The sequence below is a fragment of the Dermacentor andersoni genome, chromosome 5 (genome assembly GCF_023375885.2).
Source record: "Dermacentor andersoni chromosome 5, qqDerAnde1_hic_scaffold, whole genome shotgun sequence".
In the NCBI taxonomy this organism is placed as follows: Eukaryota; Metazoa; Arthropoda; class Arachnida; order Ixodida; family Ixodidae; genus Dermacentor; species Dermacentor andersoni.
Window position 1 is genome coordinate 148,276,713 of NC_092818.1, and position 14,320 is coordinate 148,291,032.

At 42.3% G+C, this 14,320-nt stretch overlaps 2 protein-coding genes across 4 annotated transcripts in view; one reads left to right on the forward strand and one right to left on the reverse strand.

Moving 5' to 3' along the window:
• Positions 1 to 14,320, forward strand: part of LOC126531390 (cell adhesion molecule 4-like) — a 545,870-nt gene that overhangs the window by 150,217 nt on the left and 381,333 nt on the right. The gene's annotated exons all lie outside the window — the stretch shown is intronic.
• LOC126531387 (glycine receptor subunit alphaZ1-like) overlaps positions 1 to 14,320 on the reverse strand; it is a 243,160-nt gene that overhangs the window by 31,656 nt on the left and 197,184 nt on the right. For all 3 annotated transcript variants that reach the window (XM_050178895.3, XM_055071135.2, XM_055071134.2), the window contains exons 3-4: positions 3,995 to 4,062; positions 1,104 to 1,327 (exon numbers count right to left, since the gene is read on the reverse strand). In XM_050178895.3, coding sequence (XP_050034852.1) covers positions 1,104 to 1,327; positions 3,995 to 4,062 — 292 coding nt within the window. The remainder of the gene's footprint in view (positions 1 to 1,103; positions 1,328 to 3,994; positions 4,063 to 14,320) is intronic.

Sequence of the window (14,320 nt, forward strand, 5' to 3'; positions counted from 1 at the left end):
TTAAGACGGGTTCAAGCGCCCACTCCACCAGACGTCCGGCTTTCCAGGGGACGCTGCTTGGGAGACGTTCGTACAAACCGCTTTGCTTGCTGAGCGAGAACCAACACAAAGAAAACATTACGCTAATCTCACAAAAATAAAGAAAGAGGCGTTTGACCGCTCCATGCCACCAACTTCCCATTAGGTGGGTGTCTTTCCACCGAGTGTCTGGTACTCCTGTGGTTGCCGAGCACCTGACAGGGAGCGCGCTTCTACCATTTTTACCAGTAGACACCCGCCGGCAGTACTCGTGGGCCTCCCACAGCAGCGACGGATGCTCGTCTATTTCACCAAAGCGGTGGTGGGATAAGGGGCGTCAAGAGACCTTCTCAAAGCTCTGTAGTGCTCCCTTTGGAGATGGGAATCCATATCAACATCCAAGCACGAGGTCATGGTACATCTCTACCCAATGGAAACAAGATCGGTGGGTTTTCCGGCGGCACCAGGATTCGAACCTGGTACATTCCCCGCATACGAGGCGGACGCTCTACCATTTTACCACCGCTGCGGTTTATCTGTCTGTAGTTTTTATAGTGTAGATTAGAGCTGCCTTTTGCCATACATCGTCGTATGGACGTTCACTAGTGAAAAAGCGAGTGCTTTAACATACAAAATGTGCAGGTATCACACTATCATTGTGTTCTGCACTGGAATACTAGGATATTCAAAATTATACAGCGCGTTAAGCATGCTCAAAAATGTGCACGAGACCACACTCAGAAAGTGCGAACAGTCTTCCCCATGAAGGAAAGTTACTAATACTCGTTCACCTTTATTTGGGACCATAGAGAGCCCATTCGCTCAAGAAAACAATGATACGACTTTAGGAAAAATATTTGGTTTACTAAATAATAATTAGATATTGGTGTTCTGAACAACCCACAACTGAAAGCATGTTCCAGCATGTCGAAAGAAACGCTACTATGGGCATTGTGTGAACATTCCAGCGCGTAAATGAAAGGTTCAAAGTGTCAAATTGGCTGTACCAAAAACAACTTCTTGTGTCATGTGATCTTAATATGCCACATTTAGGTATACCAGAAACAGGCTGCGGTTAATTTTACCTTAACATGTAGAGTATATCGCCGGTAGGGTATATCCTCAAGAGAACGTTGGGAACAGTGACGAACTGGAACTCCCCGTGCTTGGCATTGGGAAAGTAGACGTCAGGTTTCCACACTTTCTTGAGGAGGTTAGGGTCATTTAAGTCTAGGGACCGGGTCAGGTTGGCGTTCTTCATCCGCAAGTCCGTCCACGTCTGACGCAGGTACAGGTCGACGTCGTAGTCCTACATGCAAATCGAGTAGGCAGTGGACAAAAAACTAAGATGTAGAGCACGAATAATCGCGAAAAGCACTTGATAATAACAAATGAGATTGTCTACATTGAGCGGTATTTATTATCTAATTGGCTGACAAGAGGCGAGCAACATGCTCAAGTGGAAAGGGTTTTGATGGGGCTGAGCCAGCGCTGTGAAAGTAGATAACTGGATCAAGAGGAGGGCGCCGGCGTGTATGATTTGTCTGCTTTCTCTTACTTAGCTTGCGGTGGCTGGTCGAAAATCGCGGCGGCGTACAACGGAAGGTTAAGATTGTCGCTAAAATAGATTTTCAACAAAGAATACTTGGCAGTGCGATCTCGTAAACGTGCCGAAAGGGCTTGTCAACATTATACTGCCAGGCAAAAAGTTTTATTACATGCAAATACATGCTCTCCGGTATGTACGAGTAGCCAGTGCATGAGCGATCGGCAGTCAGCCATTTTTTATTCCTTTCGGAACGGGGCAGTCTCTGGCTATTCAGAAAAAAATTCAGTTTTGATCGGCATATTAATACATCTTTAACGCGTACACGTGACTTTGACGCGGCGAGTTCTCGCGGTATTGTGACGTCACCTTATAGACAGGCGAAGTGGGTGCTGCCCGAGAACTTTTCGAAATTAGACCTCAGCTATTAGTCAAAAGGTGCAGAATCAGAGCTCATCCATTTTCTTTCGTTCGGCATAATCATGCATAATCAGTGTGCACATGTCATATCAGTTGGGAAGCTATCGTAGTTTTCGTGATGTCGCGTCACGGACAGCGAAGTGGGAATGGCCGGAAAGTTTTTCCACTGATCGCGGAGGACTGATTGCAGAATTAGAATAGAAAATTTTAAAATAGCTTTATGTTATTGCGCCCATGTTATTATCTGTTTTTAAGAAGTATTGTTCAATGTTTAGCTTCTAACCTAACCTAGCCCAACACAATGTAACCTAACTTATCTAATGTCAAGTAGTGCGTAATATGGTAAGTGCAATAAAACTGAATACTAAGATCTTGCGATATCTCTTCAGGCGTGTACACATGTATGCTTGTAAAAGAAAGAATGCGAACAGAGCACTGCTCTGCGTAGATGCACTATGCAATAAATTCGCAGTAGCCATGCAAAACAGAAGTACATTATCTTTAAAATCCGAACGATTTCTTGAGGTCATTCTTTTGAATCCAGTAAAAGTAGGCTAATTGCGACGGTCACTTTGAAAACCTATTTGACAAACGCACCTAATATATTGCCGTATTGTGAAGCTTAACGCACAATCAACATGTAGCTTACGATTGCAGCTCATGTAAAAAATATAGTGCAATCAATAATGGAAGCACCTATTCTCCAATAAAGCGAAAACAACGGCTAACGTAAGAATGTACAATGGATAAAGGTTTAACTAGTAGAAAAACCTTAACAATAGGTCGCTAATGCGCATATTTTGGTACTTTGGACCTTTACAGCATATAATTTGGTCATGTTGGCACTGCAGACATTCTATTTATTAAAGAAAAATTGTCATCTGCGTGATAGAGTTACACAAATAGACACTGCTTAAAGAAGATGTTTAATACATCAGATTCTGCCTAGATGTTTCGGAAAATGTTTTTTAAATATTTCTCAGCGCTTCTCCTGTTGTAGCTTCGCCGTGCTACAATATAACGGCCCGATGGGATCGCTGCAGTGCCACAGGTCTAACTGGATATACATCGAATAGGAAGAGTGAAAGATGGTCAACAAGCACTAACAAATATATTCTTTTTCGTTATCTGTATCAAAAAATGCCTATCAAATCATGGCATGAAACTTGGTTAATGCAAAAGCCAGATGAATGATTATACATTCCTTGAGACGACTCCGTGGTATGGCTTCTAAGCGCCCATACATCTAGGTATTTATGTTGTTCTCTCATCGGGGCCCTTTTCATGGAAATGCGAATGATGAAGTCAGCTTAAAAGACATTCATGTTTAGGGTCATTCAGGAACCAAACTTTGATGTTCAGCATGCCGTTACATGTAAAAGCAGGCGACTAACATATCCTACTTCTTTCATTGTGTTTAGCCAGTGATGTTATTGGGGCAAGTTCAAATCTATTGTAGACAAGTAGAATTGACTTATATGCATGTTTTTTTTTTCTATATGGTAAGTGATAATCATGTAAGGACAATACATATACCGCTTCTGACGATTGCGATTATTCTTGAACAGTTCGCCACGACGGCCTTCTCAGGTTTCGAACTTGGCTAGGAGAATATATTCTTTGGTTCTGACACTACCTGCCGCAAGCTGTTTATGCCTTGAAGAAGACAAGCAATGCTGCCTTGGTCAGCACTTCTTTCACTGGTAGTAGCTTCTTGTAGAAGACAGCTTCCTGCGTGTAACTGCCTGCAGCAATGCAAGTCAACTTTTATGTTCTGCATTTTACTGAAATACTGCCATGTGTTTCTGAATTTCTTGATTCGGCCCACTACTTGTAACGCAACAACGTTATTTCCACAAGAGATCGAGTTTTGTCTAATTTTTGTTAACATGGGCGCCGCAATAAAGCTGCTATGCGTACAGCACGTAACTATCGTTGTGTTGCTAGAAAAAACATTAATTTTTTCTTAGTTACACAAGACTAGGACGATTATTAGAATCCGGTACTTACCATTGTTGCGGGGTTCACAGCTCCAAAACTCCTCAGATATATCTCGCACTTTACAACTGTAGGAACGTCTGTCGGAAAAAAAAAACGGAAGAGTCGGCCAATGATAACAATGTCTCCAGAGACAGCACTACATTCACTTATGTAAATTGCTTCTCGTTGCGAAAGTATCACCCTAGGGGGCTTCAAATAATACACTTTTTTCCAGTCTGCGCCAGCTGTTCACAAAGCAGTTCTCTACTTTGAAAGTACGGATAAAATTTTTTGAAAACACTCAGCTTCAAAATGTGTTGAGGTTATGAAAGTAATTCAGTAAAAAAACTAATTTAACTGCACGTTGAATCTGACGTTCATGTGACATTGGAAACACAATTGGGGGAACCGCGTAATGAAGTGTTTCTTCTGATCATAGGTCTATGGATATTTGCGTATTGCACAGTACGTTAGGACGATGGCTAGTTCGCACGCTACAAATAAGTGAATACGTAAGTAAAGTACAAAACTAAACAGATCTAGAAAAATATCGTGCGCCTCCTCCTATGCGGTCCTTGTTAGAGCAATGACTATGCTTTGTTTCAGATGTGCATTGCAACATATGAAGAAAAAAGCTGCTTTACATATTACACCATCTTAATTGTCTACATTTGAATTCTCCTGAAAGATCTTCCTCTTTTGTACCTATTTACTGATCATACACTTCAATGAACTTTGTTATAGTAGTTTACGCATCCATTGAACGCACAGGAGTAGAAAACACAATGCGTAAAGTTTTCATTCCTGTCATGAATGCGTATATTATGCATATCGTATACAGTATGGGAACAGTCATTGTAAGAACTGCTTATCCGTCATTAGCTTGGAGTACAGTCCGGAGTTATTTTTTCCTCATAGTACAAACTACACACACATCAAAGACGGCATTATGACCCTTCCTATACGCTCTTGTTAGAGTAGCCGTTACTTTGTGTTTCATATACACAAAGCTACCTATGAAAAAAGGCTGCACTTGCTGCAACGTCCTAACTCTTAAACAACCTACTCAAGAAATTTCCATTTCATGTGCACTTTCAGACCATTAGCTTCATGACATTTTGTAATGACAGCTCATGTACCTATTTTAGGCGTAGAAGAGCATCTCCGTGGCGCGGGAATATTTTCAGGGGTGTTAAAGGTGGGAACAAGCTTGGTAGGGCGTAAGTGGGTACAAGCTACTGAAGAATTACAAATACATTCACTATGTCCGTAGCCAACTGAGGATGTCTAGTAAGCTGAATCCTAGATTCATTTATTTACACACACTGCAGTTCTATCATAAAGCTATACCAAGAGTTTATGGAAGCAACGTTCGGGCTGCTATACTTTTGCAATCTATTTTCAGGTTTCTCGTAGCTCTTTTGATAAAATGTAGATCTTGTTGGCTAAAGTATTCGGAGCTCATCCTTGATAATATCTAACTGGACGAAACACCTACTAAAAAAGAAAAAAAAGAAGGAAACAAACGTTTTTAATAGCTACACGAACAACCATTTCACATATGAAAGCTTTCTGAAAGCAATACTGACGCGGAAGAAGCGCGCCTATGGCGTCAATATCACCGCCTTGCATTTCGTCTCGTTGGCACAGTCACGACAGGTGCGGCCGTGTGAGGATGTGCCTTGCAGATGGCGTTCTTTACCCTCTTTCTTTCCGAGGTAGCGCAGTGTCTTGTTGTTGGCGGCGTTTTAAATTTGCACCATAATACCGTCGTAGATCCCTTCAGCGCAACTGATAAAGAAAAGGCCCGCTCAGAAAACTCCACTGTGTGTTGCACCATTTAACTTTTAGTCATTAAAGTCATGTGAAAACATTTGTTTTTCTTGAGACAGCACCTGGGCAAGTTACTACAACCCTCTCTGCATGAGACGCCCGTCAAACCCCCATTAATTATTTTTTATTTATTTATTTCCTGAAAGTGCCCTAGAACAGCTTTACGAGTTAATATTGGTGCACTTCTTACTGACAGAAAGTAAAAGCGAAAAACAAAACAGAATATCTCAAACAACACTGGTACAAAGGGCCACAAAGAATTGAATTTATCAAAGACAGAAGTCAGATAACGAGCAAATAGTAGAGATCAATATATCAAGAATTTGACGAAAGGTATTTTGTTGTGATACGTGCTATAGCGTTAGAGGCATAAGAGTAATTCACGTAGAAAATGCTAGGATTACGCAAGTTAGCGCGAGGCACGCAGAACGTTACAGCTCAAAGTAACCGCGGACAGGAGAAGTGGTTGTGAATTAGTTTGCACAAGACTAAGTAATTACGGTATTTCCGCCTTATTTCTATGGTTCTAGTATTAAACATGCGCAGTACACGCTCATACGCTTAAAATACACGGCGTCCAATAAATCGATCGTACAGGATACGAAAGAAACGTCGCTGAACAAATTAAATTTTTGCAACATTGTACAGTACAATTCCATGCAGCAGAACTGAACTCTAACTTCGAGCGGACAAAAGAAGAATACAAGAGAATAACGCACTTCACATTCGTAAACATTTTAGCCATACTTGATGATCTAGCCCTTACATTACTGGCGTTAATTGATATTATCCAAGTTGCTAAATTGTCTCGTTATAAACATGGCAGTTGCGATAAGTATTCAATAAAATTTTGGTTGTAAATTATGGCCTTGAGGCTCCAAGATATGAATATTCTCCACAAGTCCCCGTTAAAGTAAGCCAGTACCTATACTTTCACTGAAATCTCAGTGAAACGCGTCTTTTAATAAGCAATTACCTTCCTTTCCACCTGATTTTAAACTTCCTTCGGGTACCTACCTTTACTGTTGTCGCACAGCCCGCGTTTAGTCATGTTTTCGCTGTATGATATAGCCTGCTCTCTCGGTATCCGAAAATATATCGCGGCGAATAGCGGCTGAAGACACTTCAAGTCTTCGCTGCTTCATGAGGAAAACGGAATTCACAGACACCAGGGGATGTATTCTGCAAATGTCTGCCGTGCGGAAATATGCGGATTGGCGGCTGCTGAAGTGCTCATTGGCTGGGCTGGAGTACTGGTGAGACGGAAACAGGCGCACGCAGGAACTTTCCTTCTCGCTGGTTGAGCGCCAGCCAATGAGCGGCAGGCGAAATGGTCAGTCCACAAGGAGAACATTTACACAGGAGCCCCGCAGTTAACGAAAGACATCCGTTGCTGGCACAATTTTCTAACACGCTTGTCCTCGACAAACGGTTATTGCAACTGAAATTAGGACGTAGTGCACCTTGTACATTTTATAATATACTTTTTACTGCTGTATTGGAGAGTTCAATTGCTTCGTCAAATAACTATTCCAAATTATTAGTAACTATAGTAACTACCAGTAACTATTGCAAAGCAAGTGACCTACGCGACAGATGGAACATTTGCGGAAAACATGGCTATGAAATTCATTGCGTCTAATTGTATCACGGGGTGTTTCGAAATGCAGAATAGAGGTTCCTAAAATGAAACATGTGCTGTTTTGATAGCGCGTAGTATATTGTCCACTGGATGGTGACATTGGTTTCCTGGTGCGGCGGCTATCGCTGATGCACTTTTTTTTACTTGTAGTGTCGGGATCAGAACGACTTAACAGGATTACGTTCACGCACCAATGACGTTCATGGTATGGCTGTTATATTATTTTTTTGTGGCTAACACTACAACTGTTCCAGTGTTTGAAACAGCAAACTCACGATGTTCACGGTGGCAGCATTTCGAGTGGTCGGGATAGAATCTGTTCTATCCGGAATGTATTGCAGCAGTCTGAAAGAACTCCCAAAAGTAGTAGTAGGATGTTGATTCTCATCCCCCAGCACGGAACGACGAGTTGGACTAGTGAAAGCTGCCACTAAAGTCGCCACTGAGTAATGTAATTAAAGCTGGCTGCTGCACGAGTTTATTATACTTAAGAAAATACACGTCTAGAACTGATAGCGCCTGCCCTCTTTTCTTTGTGAACATTTTAACTTCTCATTATGCTGATAAGTACAAATTTTCGCCAAGCGCACAAACTAACAAACGTGACAGAGAGGACGCCGACAAACACTTGTCCCGTCCTCTTATTGTTGCCTTCGTTAGTTTGTGTAAAACGCAAAAATGAATAGTTTCTAACTCACCCACGTTTCTATTCTACAATAAGTACTAAGCTGGGTCTTCGTTTAGTGAGCAGAACGTGTACTGCGCAAAATTGTTATTGACAGGCTCTCGTGCCACGACTGTTTAAGTACTTGTTGGTCTGCCTTTCATCATGTGTAGTTGGTACCTACATTTTTACAAAAATGATCATTAACTCCTGGAGAAATATTTTTCGTGATCGTTCGTGCTCGTCAAAAAAGTTATTTTGGTCGGTCCGTAGCATCTGTGTGCGGCTTGTGTATGTCTACGCAATTTTAAATTTAAATACAACAACCTAACGCACGGACCTCCTTCTGCAATTCACATGCAAAACGCCAGGAAGGTACGCTTACGCTATTTGTCATCACATAAGCAAATACCTATATATTAGTACAATTGCTAGAACAAAGAAGCGTTCCTTCAGCTACAGAAACGTACTTGCAGAAGTTGTACAGGTTGCATGTGAGTGAAGCATTTGCTACGAAGTGGCAAAAACAAACATCTGTTACTATTTCAGAGGGGCCTCTTCCACTTACGTTATTATATGAGCACATATCGCAACCTACAACTTGAACCAAGTACTTCGCTTTGTTCTCACGCTTACACATAGTCAGCAAAAAGACAAAAAAAACGAAAAAAAAACGTAAAAGAAAAGAAACAAAGAAAAGGAAAAGAAAAATAAATAATGCTTTCTTGCTTATGCGGTATTGTAGCTCCACAGATTCAGCTGACCTTATAGTTGGGTGTCGTATTCTCTGCAAAAAAAAAAAAAGGAAATTCTTTCGGACACGTGTGCGACATATCAAACCTCTAAATTTTGTAGCGCCTTTTGTGTTCAGCGCGAGATCAAATATCACTCCAGATATCGTGGCGTCCTCATGCACACGATGAGTGCCTCAAAGTTTTGTGATTGCGTTTGTGCACGGCAACTCCCATTTCACGTAGATACGAAGAAACTGCCTTTAGTTTAGTTTTTTTGTTTTTTTTTCTAACATGCAACTGCATAGCGTGACCTTATCTCTCCGTGTGTCTAGTAGCTGAAGCAACGAAGCATCGTCCGTGACGGAGACAGTGGGACCAGAACGACCTTCATTGAAGCAGCCGTGCGTATGGTGCCGATAGGAGGAGCGGAGGTACCGAATGATAACGAGCGAAAGCAGCTCATTGCAAACAGCGCACTGCAGTTGATAGTTCACTATTTCTATGCATATTGCATGGAAATGGTAATGCAGCAGACGCAGAGTACAGGGACTGCGCCCCTATTAGATGCCCGCGCTATTGTGTTAAGCCGCAAGAGGAATGTGTGGGGAAATCATGGTAGCGACTGAAACGTAAAAAAAAAAAAAAAAATTACATTTATTTGTTAGGCTTAAGAACGCTAAAATGCACGGCGCATTATGCGGGACGCCGTATAGTGCAGGGCTCCAGAACATTTTCGACTGCGTAGAGCTATTTAAGGTGCACTTATAGCAAGATACAAGAGAGTTTTTGAGCTCCTCTCCTATCAAAATGGGGCTGCCAAGGCCGAGATTGAACCAGCGATCTGGAAGGCGAGCAATTGACATCTGTAGCACGAAACTACAAAGAAAACTCCTACAAGTTCTTTTGTTTTTTTTATTGAAGTGAATGTTGGGAGAGGTTGGCGCCTTTATGGTGGCACCAGCTACTCCATGTCACTTGGCAAACGAAACAAGTTTGCGTAAAAAGGAAGAATAGCGACACAAAATATAACACTCAGTAGAACACCGGATCAATAAAAAAATATACAGTCCAACAGTACATGAGTCGCAAAGTTCTGCGCATTAGTTCAGTCCACGTACGCATATATGAAGTCAGATGTTTTGAACAGCCAAAACACACAACACATGTAATACACTGCAAGTACAGAACAGAATTATACATATTGCGTAAAAGTTGCGATCACCACGTAAACGAATTATGAACCACGAACAACGTTTATGTAACCCATTTAGCGTATTCGGATCATCTGATACTTAATATTTTCCTAAAATGCTGGTGTCCTCTAAAAAAGTTTTCAGAGCAAGAAGTGCTCTTTTTTGAAGGCCCGCAGTTAGCCATGGGCCAAGTATCTTTTTAAGAGGGAATGGTCTTCTGTCTAATATAAACAAATTTGCTTGCAGTACCCTTCTTTGTGGATCGTATTTCGTGCACTCGAGAAGAAGATGATGCACATCTTTGTCTGGATGGCCACAAGAACACTGCGGACTAGAGACACGTTTTATCCTGTACAAGAAGTGTTTCGTAAATGCAGTACCAAGACGCAGCCGGTGTACCAATGTTTCAAATTTTCTGTTGTCTCTTAGAGTTTCCGGCATTGATAAGTTTATACATGGGTCTATAGAGTATAACTCCGAGTTTTTAGTTTGCTGGTCAAACCAGGTATAGTTTTGCTGAGGTGACAAGAAATCTGTCTCAGGATCAGACGGACTTCACTACGCAATAGGGGAAGATTGGTTGTCTCTGCGTTATTGTGCGCTCGGTTCGCAGCTGCGTCCGCTGCAGTATTACCAGGAATATTGCAGTGCCCAGGTGTCCACTGAAATGCAATTACGTGGTTCATTGCACTTGCTTTTGTAAGTTATTTGAGCATTTCATACAAAAGCGAAGTGTTCAAATCATTTTTCTTATTGCTCTGTAGTAATGTGAGAGCGGCTTACTAATCCCTAAAGATAACCCATTTTTGTGAATGTTTTTCTGATGTTATGAAACGCAAAGCACACAGGATTTCAAATAGTTCTGTCATGGTGGAAGATGTCTCCCGGGATAATTTAAATGTTTGCTCTAGCGCTAAATGTGGAATGACGAATGCTGAATTTTTGTGATACGAACCATCTGTATAAACGTGGATGTACTTGGGATATAATGAGTAAATTTGGAAGAGTGCCAGTTGCTGTGCGGCTACTATGAACATGTCTCTCTTAGATATAATCCCTTCAACTGATGATTCTATTTAAGGCATGTTAACATCCAGGGAGGGTAATTAAAATCCACTTTGCATAATTCAAATCTTGGTAATAATGCTTTATGTTCTCGAGCAACATCGTGAATTTTGCTTTTGTTTCTTTCGTTGAGCGCGAGGTTTAATGGATGCTTCTCGTGTTGGGTTAAGATGCCATAAACATGTCGGCATGTTTCAATCGTTCGTATGACTGGAAATGGGGGGCGACGATTCAGCAATTACTAAAAAACTCGAGGTAGCTTGCGGAATCCCAAGACACACTCGTAGCGCCCTTGCTAGTAAACGTTGAAGACGTTCCTAAGAAGTTTGCGATAAACCATGAAGAATAGGGGCCGAGTAAGCATTTTTTTTTTTATCAGTGCGTTATGAACTTGTAGCAGCGAGGAGACTGATCCACCCCACGTTGTGCCAGCGAGTCGCGAAGTACGTGTATTACTGCATTGGTCTGCTTTTCAGTTGCGCAGATGTGTGAAGCCCATGTTAGCTGGCGGTCAAGAATACCTCCAAGAAATTTATGCTCTTTGACAAACATCAAAGTTTGCCCGTTAAGCCTAAGTTGGAAATTAATCAACTGTCGTCTAGTGAAAGGAAGTACGGCTGGCTGTCTTTGCGTATGAAAGACTCATGCCTCTTTCTTTTAAAACGGTGTCGATACTATCAAGACCCTCTTGCAGCGTTGTTTGAATGTCTTGTATATGAGATCCAGAGGCCCATATGCAGATGTCATCTGCGTACAGAGAATACTGTAGACCAGACGGGAGCTTATGTGGCAAGGCTGCCATGACACAGTTGAATAAAAACGGACTGAGAACTCTGCCCTGCGGAACGCCCTGCGTGATGCTGTGATAATTACTTTCTCCTTCAATTGTTTCCATAAATATCTTTCTATCAAGAAATTTGATACCCATCGCAGTGTTCGACCGTGTAGGCCAAGCTCTAACATACCAGCAAGGACGTGTATGTGACTTACAGTGTCAAATGCTCTTTGAATGTCTAAGAATACTGCTACTGTCACATTTCCGCAAATTCGTTCATGTGCGACGCATGTGGCAATGTCTAATACTGCATCCATTGTACGCCGATTTTGTCGAAAACCGGTCATGTGGTCGGAAAACACATTTGTGTGTTCACACCACCACTGCAGTCGACTGTCTATCATCTTCTCCATTAGTTTGGAAAAACATCTTGTGAGACTGACGGGTCGGTAGGAGTCAAGACAAAGTGGAGTCTTTCCTGGTTTTAGCACTGGAATTACCCAAGCTAATTTCCATGAATCCGGAAGGGTGTCTCTTATCCAGATATCATTAAATATCTCCAAACGAGTCATTCTTCCTACTGGACCTAGGTTCTTTAACATCACATACGTAACCCCATCTGGGCCTGCGGTTGTCATTGTACGGCATGACGAAAGAGCACTTTTCAGTTTATTTAAACTAAACTCACAGTCAAGTTGGGGATGTTGTGACATAAAGCACGCACGAACCTTCTGTTCTGCTAGTGTTGTCGAACTTGCGAATTGTAGGCAAGTATACGGAATTCATGGTATGGATATAAGTTCACAGAATTCGTCCGCAACAAATGTTTACGGAGTACTTTGAGCTACGGCAAGGGCTCGGAAGAAATGGCTCTAGGTAACTGGACCACTAAAAGATCGGACAACGGACCATATTCTGGGAACTGGCGTAAACGGAGACAACGGCGCGCAATATTCTCGCCATCTTCTTGCACCTAATTTTTGTAAGCGTCTGCGCGAAGTTGACTGAACTTTCTGTGCCATCTTGTAGTCATCCAGCTTTCCACTGCGGCGGTAAGCCCGTTCTGCGCATCTTCGAATTGCCCTTAGGCATTCATATTCCCCGTCGACTGCAGCGTACTCATTCGGAACAATGACTTGCTTTGTGCAGATCTTGTAGGACTCACACAATATATTTGCAAAACTTTGAAAGTTTGAATTTTCGCCCAATGAGTTACTTAAATGGTGCCGAAAACTTTGCCAATTAGTATATTTTGAGTAGCGCCGGGTCCACTCATTCCGTATGAGGCGATGTTTTACCAGGATTGGAAAATGATCACTACCGTGCGTTTCTATGGCTGTTGACCATTCAACGCCATCAAGAAGGTCTTGTGAGCAGAGCTTACAAGACATCTATACATGCTGTACATCTAGACAAGCTGTACATCTATACAGCTTGAGTAACGAAACCCCCGCAAGAACATTGGAGAGCTGTCATTTAACATGACCAGATCACTTTTTTTTCTGTGGCAGTCTCTATAATGCTTCCACGGGAATCATTATATTCACTGCCCCAGATGATGTTATGTGCGTTGAAGTCCCCACAAACGAGCACGTGTGTTTGTGATACCAAACACATTCACCAAGCTGTCTACTGATATTTTGCTAGAACATTGTAGATAAAGACTGATCACTGTGACGCTTGTATTTCTAAAAGATATCTTGCATGCTACGAACTCCGGTATATTTAAATCGCTCGACTGTATTAAATAGGACGGCAGGTCTTTTCTCAGGCATAACATCGCTCTGCTACTTCCAGCAATGCGCGATGATTTATATATGACATAGTTCGAAAGACTAGTCATCTCGTACGCCTGCCTCCTGTATACATGCTTTCGTGTGCTTTCGTGCTATACATGTAGGTGGTTGCAATTCTGATGCGAAAGCATCACATGGCCACCCACCGTGGTTGCTTAGTGGCTATGCTGTTGGGCTGCTAAGCACGAGGTCGCGGGATCGAATCCCGACCACGGCAGCCGCATTTCGATGGGGGCGAAATCCGAAAACACCCGGGTACTTAGATTTAGGTGCACGTTAAAGAACCCTATGTGGTCTAAATTTCCGGAGTCCCCCACTACGGCGTGCCTCATAATCAGAAGGTGGTTTTCGCACGTAAAACCCCATAACTTAATTTTAATCACATGGCCAATTCAGCGAAAAATCCGGCATCTGTAGCAGCGAAAAGGCACCTAAATTCCCATTTGCTGTGTTCCCACGTGCTATGCGCGCCTCGACAGAGTGGAGTGGGCCACGCTGTCTGGCCAACGGTTGCGTGTGGGGAGAGGACATACGCATCGGCACCACGTCACCCTCGCTCTCGGAGGCCTTTGTTATCCGCGCGCATTTTATTTGCACAAGCTCTCGTCAGCTTTCTAACCTCGCCTGGGTTATCGCTATGAAGTAATTAATATA